An 8,409-nucleotide genomic window follows, 5' to 3' on the forward strand; every position below is an offset into this window, starting at 1 on the left:
GCAGATGAGGATTCTAAAAGTCACTGATGATGGTATGGTTGATAACATAACATCCTTATGTGATCCCTACTATGAGGTAGGCAAGAATATGAGATGGAGCATGCAATTTTTAAACATGAGAAAGAGGCACATGGTTTTCAATGATAAAGACAATGTATACTACAATATCAAAGGACCTAAAAAGCGTGCCCATGTGCCAGGCTCTATCACTTCAAATGTGGATGATTTCAATATACTCAATTATAGAAGTGACATCTTATCTGGAGTGGATGAGTTCATTGGTTCCAAGAAACAAAATGATTTTAGAAGCGAAGCCTTATCTGGGGTGGATGAATTCTTGCACAGTGAGAAGGGCAAAGGTTTCAATAGCGATGTCTTGTCAAGTGTGGATGAGTTCATGCATATTAACAAACCTGGTGTCAATCAAGGTTGTGGATTTGTGAAAGCCATGCAAGATGTCCCAATGAGTGATGTTCTCTCAGGAGTGGAAGAGTTTCAAGGTTCTCAATACTCTCGTAGAATATTGAATTCATTGAATGGTCCTAAGAGTATGTTAAAAACGAGGATGAGATCAACAGAGGATTATTCAGTATTTAACTTTGATTGTGATATGAACAAGGATGCAACGACCAATCATGGATGCTTGGTTACAAACAAATGTGAGGAGAAGAAGTGCATAAATACAGATAACAGTGCACGAGGAACGAAAATGGTCATACATATGCATGAAGAGAAAGAGAATCCAGGCAGATCCACAAAAGCAACCAAAGAGGAAGAGAGTAATGAAGGAGGAGAACACGTTAAATGCATTGGGATATCTATGTTGCAAGCGAAGATGTATGTGCTTCATTGATCTTGCAGACATCAGGGAATGTAGAGGACACGTGTGGCAAAGAAGGGGAAGTGAAAGAAATGAATACCTTCTCACAAGTCTCTCTTGCTTTCTTCAGAATGGCAATAAAAGGCTAAGTTCAAGACAAAAGGTAAAACCTCTTGTAAATGGAAAAAGGATTTGCAATAAGGCATATCGCAATATTACTGGATTATCCCATGGTACATATTGGGATTTAGTCACCAAGGCAAAGGGCGGCAATAAATTTAGCATTCACGGTAATAGAGGAAGGTCCAAATCAAGAATCTCAACTGTCAGGGCAGCAGCAATTTTTCAAGACTTCATACATGAAAATGCTTTGCCTCAACCCCATATATCTACCAAACTCCCTAACGGTGACGCGATCACTGAAATGCACCTTCCAATGGGCTTGACAAAGCTCGAAGTATTTGACTCTATTGCAGAAAAGCAAAGGCAAAGAGGGGATGCCGTAGCTTCTTCTCATACTTTGTATACTCTTTGGAAGAAGAACTTTGGATATGTTAAAATCCCAAGGAGGCAAAAAATGTCAAAGTGCAATGTCTGTGATGATTTAAAGCGAGCGATTGAGAGTGCAACATGTCCAAATCAAAGGGAATTATACAAAAAAAATCGAAAATCTCATCATGACCTTATTCGACATTCCAGACAAAAATATGCATTTTGGAAGGAGTAAGCTATTTCGCATCCTGATGACTACATGTGCCTTATTGTAGATGGCATGGATTAGAATACAACAACATTGCCTCGTTTTGTTGCCACTCCACCTAAATTACAAGGAAAGCACTTTCTAAAGACACATCTATGTGGAGTGTTAGTGCATGGAATTAAGTTCTTTGTAGATATATGGATTGATTCCTTGCATCTACATGATAGCAATCAAGTTATAACATCTATTATGAAGGCAATTCGCAATGTACATGCAGAAAAAGGTCGCCTGCCACCGACTTTGAGAATACAAGCTGATAATTGCTAGTGAGAAAATAAGAATGTACTCATGTTTGCATTCTGCTCCATGCTAGTTGCTCATCGAATCTTCAATGAGGTCGAATGTGGATTTTTGTATGTTGGGCATACACATGAGGATATCGATCAGGTTTTTAGCACAGTCTCAAGGGAGCTTAAATGCAAGGATGTGGAGACAATAGATGACTTGGTAAGAAGATGTGGCAGGCAAGTTGGTGGTCGTAAGGAAAGTATAGTATGTGAGAGGCTCGAAAGAATGTATGATTGGAAGAGCTTCATTCTACCTTTCATACAAACGGGTGGTGATGCATTGACAGGTCATACCAATCCACACTACTTTCATTTTTTTTTTAAAGATGAAAAACCCGTAATGCAATGGCAACAGTATTCTCATGATACAAAATGGGAACCTGAAGAACCTTACAGTCTCTTAACTTCAATTCCTAGCAAGGAAAGGTATCCAACATGGGCTCCTATACAAGAATTTAATGAGAGGTCTAATTGTGAAATAGATGGATTAAAAGCATTTATTACATACAAAGAGGAAATGCTCCGGAGATATCCTGATTCGAAGCCTACTTGGAGAGAACACACTACCACTGTAATTAACAAGACACGAAATTTAATAAAGGACCTTGAGAGAATGCGAGGCTCAAAGGATGTCAAGGAAGAATGCAATATGTTTTGGCCAAATGTTCATAACGATTTGCGCCCAGCTCCAGTCTTTGAAAATGATTTTGTATCATTACTCCCACGTCCATATTGTGGACCGAAGAAGAGAGAGTTTATGCCACAAGTAGATATAGAGGTCGATTGTTTTGTTGTGGTTCGGCCATCGGATGATGAATATGAGAATGTGAAGTTTTGGGTTGCAAAAGTAGTTGATGTGCAAAGAGATGACCAAGGGAGAGCTACAACATTTACAACGGTATGGTATGAGCCAAAGGGCAGGAAGGAGAATATGGATAACAACACATTATATACTAATTGTATAATGAAGGAGTGGGTCCCAAATGATGAAGCGGTCTCTCAAGTTTCGACGGAGACAATCATAGTGTCTTGGCATTCAAGGGCAAAGAAATCAAAGAAGCACATGGGATATGAGGTAGAAGGAAAAATAAAAATACCATAGCAAACTATTTTGCATATACACGAATTTTTAAGGATGCTCGCCATGGAGGAAGTAGAAGGAGATAGCGCAAATGAAGAATGTCCATGATTAAAGCTTTGTATTGAAGTCCATTGAAGGATTTTATTTGGGTACTAGGCAAGGAGCCAATCCAAGACAATTATAATCAGAGTCATCACCTCCTATGTCAAATGAGAGTCAAAATATGCACTGGATGTCACCCAAGGGTCAAGGCTTGCCAAGACAATAGGGAGTTAATGCAGATGGCACCTGGCAAGGGACTATCACATTGAGCAATAAGACAATGGGGAGTCAATGCACCCAAGGGGCAAGGCTTGGCAAGATAACTTGCGGGAGTTAATGCAGATGGCACCTGTATTTTGCACTGGATGTCACCCAAGGGTCAAGGCTTGGCAAGACAACAGGGAGTTAATGCAGATGGCACCTGGCAAGGGACTATCGCATTGAGCAATAAGACAATGGGGAGTCAATGCACCCAAGGGGCAAGGCTTGGCAAGACAAGCCTAGGTCAAATTATGCAGATGGCAACTGGCAAGGGACTGTCGTGACATTGAGCAATAAGACAATGGGGTGTCAAATTATGCAGATGGCACGAATTGAGGCTCTTTAAGAGCAACAATTTAAATTATAAACATATGTTCAATCTATATCATTTTGGATATAAAGACTCTAGCTAAGAGCAACGTCTCTCAATGTAATCATATACATAAAGCTATAATTGCTATTATCCCTCTTTGGATCAATACAAAACTTGGGTCTTATGGCATCATGTCTTCTTTCTATTTATTAAAAGTTTTGTTAAATTTTGTGCATATTGCCGAGTGACAATGTTATTTTCATGAAATATTTAAGTCTCCTTCCATGGATTTATAAATTTATCACGTCAACGAAAAACGTCAAGGAAAAATATTAAAAATAATTAAATTAACAAATAACTTAGATATAGCTAGAATTTCTAATATAGGATTATTTCAAATTCTTGCATGTTGGTGCAAAAGTATAGATTGAAAAAACAATATTTTTATGTGAATATGATAGAGCCACAAAGTGAACTTTTGATTTGGGAAGGAAAAACGTCAAGGAAAATATTAAAAATAATTAAATTAACAAATAACTTAGATATAGCTAGAATTTCTAATATAGGATTATTTCAAATTCTTGCATGTTGGTGCAAAAGTATAGATTGAAAAAACAATATTTTTATGTGAATATGACAGTGCCACAAAGTGAACTTTTGATTTGGGAAGAAACTTTTTAGAAAGTAAAATTTTGATTTGGAAAGGATATTTTCATAAAGTAAAGTTTTCATTTGGGAAGGATTTTTGGGCTTCGTCCAAAAACAGCACAAAAAGTCCAAAATTAATGAAATAGGTGTTCTTTGTTATGATTACTCAGTAGATGGGTGGTGTATAAAGTCATCAGGTTTGGTTTCCCATGTATATATGAGTGATGACATACAAATGGATGTGTAGGGTGCCAAAATCTTTTGTTATTCTTTGGAAAGCTCAATAAGAACATTCTTATCCTTTGAAAGTGCTTTGCTTCTTGAAATCGTACTTCTGCATAAGGAGGGAAAAAATGTATAAGCTTTAAATTTTAAAAATATAGAAGGTTTATAATAATATACTAGAAAAGTACCCCGAGCTATGCATAAAATAGGGGAAAAGAGGTTCTAGAGGGTTTAAAGTATGCCTTTCGATGCGTGTGATACATGATTTTGAAGGTGTACCCATAGAGCCTATTTTTTATGCATACTACATCATATTTCAATGGCCCAACTTGAGGATCTATATTCATTTATATTTTCAAGAGTTTCTTTTCCAAGGGGAACTCATAGTCCCTTGTGAAGCCAAATCGAAGTTGGCATCATTGAGATAGTTATATTTCACCTCCTAGTGGTGAAATCTTTTTTTCCTCAACCCATTATCTTGGGCTATCTTTGGGCCCTAGTGTATGTGTTGGGGGCATCACCCTTGTTTGCCCATATCCTTCGTGAGTCATTTTGAAAATTCAACACATTGGAGTGGCATTACTCCTCCCTCATGATCCTTGCTTGGGTCATTGGCTTGTGTAGTGTGATCTGTCTCTCTCTTTCCGAAGTTGGCATCATTGAGATCGTATATTTCCTGAACCCATTAACGTGGGTAATCTACGGCTGAAAGCTTGGCTTAGGGAAACTCAACGTCCGTCATGAAAGTTGGTATCATTGAGATCGGGAACTGATCGTATCTCGGCATCATTGAGATCGTTTACCCAGTTCCCCATGTGCTGAATTAGTCGTTTTTAAAATGCAACACATCTCGGCAATATGCCTCCCGCTCATGGTCCTTGCTTGGGTCGCTGGCTTGGGCTGTGCGCTTCAACACTCTCTCTCTCATCAGTCCAGCGGATAGTCCCCCACCACCAAATTTTGTAAAACCCGCTGGGACTTGATGCTTGTAGCTCTGCATCCTGTCGTTGTGTGCGATGATCCTCTGACTGAGTTCACGCATTGGGTAGCTGGCTCTTCTGCTGTAGGTCAAAAACTCTCTCTCTCTCTCAAAGGCCTTCTGCGTCATCTCTAAACCTTGGATCAACTCTGTTGGTCGGCTATTGACGTAATCTTGCTTGCTGAACCGATACTTCCACCTGAAAATAGTCATGTCTATGGAGTTCAGCTTAGGACGGACATTGGAGTGCATTCACCAAGACTGGAAGTGCGGCTGCCTTCGAAGGCAGAAACTGCATTTGGCCGACCAGATTGCTGTAGATTTCAGGATGAAGCTACTCGTGTCCGTGTGTACATGCCTGCTTTTGCTGGGAAGCTACATAGTGCCGTCGAGATTTTATTCCGTGGACCAAGCAGAGGGGTTATGGGCAAGGTCTGCCCGTGAAGATCGGCAGCCTTCGGCACCAACTGCCACGGAGAAGATTCTGCAAGAACTGAGGCTGAATGGTACGAGTCCTTGCCATCACGAGAGGACGACGAGCTTCGAAGTTGTAGGTCTGGATAAATACGAGGACCAAAACCAGACCGAGAAGGGACCGATTACAATCTACACAGACAATTTGGTCACGTTCAAGCTGGTCTCGATGACAGAAAATGGGACGGCACGTTGCGCTGGGGGGGACTACTATGAATTGGAGCTGGCAGGAGATCGATGGAGGTCAAGACCGCGCATCACAGACGAAGGCAATGGCTGCTACACAGTGTCGATTCTGGTGGATGGAGCGTTTCCGGGGAGGTATAATTTCACAGCATATCTGCTTTTTTCCAACTATCATGGTCTCGATCTACATCCCGAAATCTGGGCAATTCAAAACATCAGAAAGAGCTTCGAATTGCAGTTAGTAGCCTTGCAGCCACGGGGTGACAACGTATCAGGCGTCATCTCGTCCCAGCTCAAACAATGCACACGCACCGACATGAACCGCACCGACTCGTCTGGTCGCTGGACTCGCACTTCCTACAACCGCAGTTGCCTCGCCGGCCCTGACGGTCGCTTCAACACTTGCTTACCCGTTTCGCAAGCGTGCATGGAACCCTGGTGCCGTGGCGTTGTGGCTCTTCTCGAGAGCAATGGATGGGTCTATTCAGGGCACTGTGCTTTTCGTATTTGGGACAGGCACGAGGCTTGGGACTGCCTCAGTAACCGATGGCTCTTCTTCTGGGGGGACTCCAACATGCAGGACTTCATCCGCAACCTCCTTATCTTCGTCCTCGGGTACCCGATACCCAAATGGGCCACGATCAATAATTGGGCTCTTGATCGAGAGGTTGATGAGATTTTTATTAATCCTCATCGTACTGACCAAAGCCTCCATGTTTCGCTTGTCTTCAACGGACACCATCAACGTGATGCAAATGGCCTTGGCCTTGACTCCCTCCTTGATCCTATATATCGTGACCACCTCCTTAAATGCTTTAATGCCTCTGCCTCTCATCCCGATGCCTTCATCTTCAATAGCGGTCTGCATGATGGCCAACATTTCCCCTCCTTAGCTTCATTTGTCAATGCTATTGATAATGCAGTGGTTTTTTGGCAATCTGTGTTTGGGGATGGGTCCCCTCGAGACATACTTTTACGTACTGCTATTGCACCTGCTGGATTCTCTCGTTACATGCAATCCAATCCTCATAAAATGGAGGTCTTTAATGTAGCCATGCTTGACCATTTTCAGAGACTTGGAAATCTTCAGGTCATCGATGCCTTTGATTCCTCGTTTCCTTTCCATTTTGATCATAGTTGTAGTGATGGTGGGCACTATGGTCGAGCACCTAATGCTAACATTTGGCCATGGATTGGAACACCACATCAATACTTTGTTGACCTCATGCTAGTACATATGATGCTAACGTCTATATGTCCAAATCATGCCTAGATGTACAAGTCTTCCAATGTTGGGCTAGGATATGGGGCTAGAGTGTGATAGTGGTGCATCATCATTAAGCATCATGCACCATCAATCTAGGCCAAACTGACACTCTTTTCATGTAAGTTAATTTGTGAAATCTTACTACTTTTTTACATTAATGAGCTAGAAAGCCAAGATTAAATAGCACATTCATAGTCAAACTTCCTTAACTTCATAATTACCAATTGTGATGTGCCAAGCATATTATTATTTCCATTACCTTTTATGGTTATCTTGTCATAATTGAATCATATTGTTATTTCCATTACCTTTTATGGTTATCTTGTCACAATTGAATAATTTCTTGATGAAAAGTTTCATACCTTCATGTCATGATGCTTGTTTTATAAAAGAATCCTTGTGGTACACCATCTATTAGCTATAGCAATGCATGCTCCCTATTTCTCCTTCTCTACATCTCTCACCCATCCCCTTTTCTCCATTTCTTCTTTCATTCTTGCAGGAAAAGAGAAGAGGAGAGAAATTATTAGACTACTTTGCATGATGAGAAAAAAGGAGAAAACATTGGAGAAGGAGCAGTTGGGCATCACCTTCTCTACAAAACCTATATTCTATCTGGTGAAGAAACCATAGAAAAACCTCACCCAAATTAGATGAAATCAACCAAAAACCAAAGATAAGATCATGAGGATCTAGCATACCTAGTGTGGAAAAAGTGAAGGGAGAAAGAGATTTTGACTTTTAAGCTCTTTCTTTGCCAAGCCCCAAGCTCCTTCCTCCTTCAAAGGGAATTGGAAGAGGGTAGGAATAAGTGATCATTAGAGCTATATATAGCTTGCCCTAACTCAACCTAGTCCTCAACTATATATATGCATATGATGTATGAATAGAATCACTTTCTCGGGAGCAACTCTTGTGTCAGTCTCTCTCCTCTTTCTCTTCCTCTCAACACAACTCTTGTGTCCATCTCTCTCCTCTTTTTCTTCCTCTCAACATGGTATCAGAGCCTGGTTACACTTTAGCGTGACTGTGAGGAGAAAGCGATATGTTTTTTTGCCAATCTGGC

The 8,409-nt window shown here is 40.8% G+C and overlaps 1 protein-coding gene across 1 annotated transcript; it reads left to right on the forward strand.

Moving 5' to 3' along the window:
- The first annotated feature begins 5,627 nt into the window (after positions 1-5,627).
- On the forward strand, positions 5,628-7,349 carry LOC147896241 (uncharacterized). Its single transcript, XM_087382242.1, has one exon. The coding sequence runs from the start codon at positions 5,628-5,630 to the stop codon at positions 7,347-7,349; it is 1,722 nt and encodes a 573-aa protein (XP_087238368.1).
- The last annotated feature ends 1,060 nt before the right edge of the window (positions 7,350-8,409 follow it).

The sequence above is a fragment of the Dipteris shenzhenensis genome, chromosome 12 (genome assembly GCF_047967505.1).
Source record: "Dipteris shenzhenensis isolate YYH24624 ecotype China chromosome 12, Dip_SZ_1.0, whole genome shotgun sequence".
In the NCBI taxonomy this organism is placed as follows: domain Eukaryota; kingdom Viridiplantae; phylum Streptophyta; class Polypodiopsida; order Gleicheniales; family Dipteridaceae; genus Dipteris; species Dipteris shenzhenensis.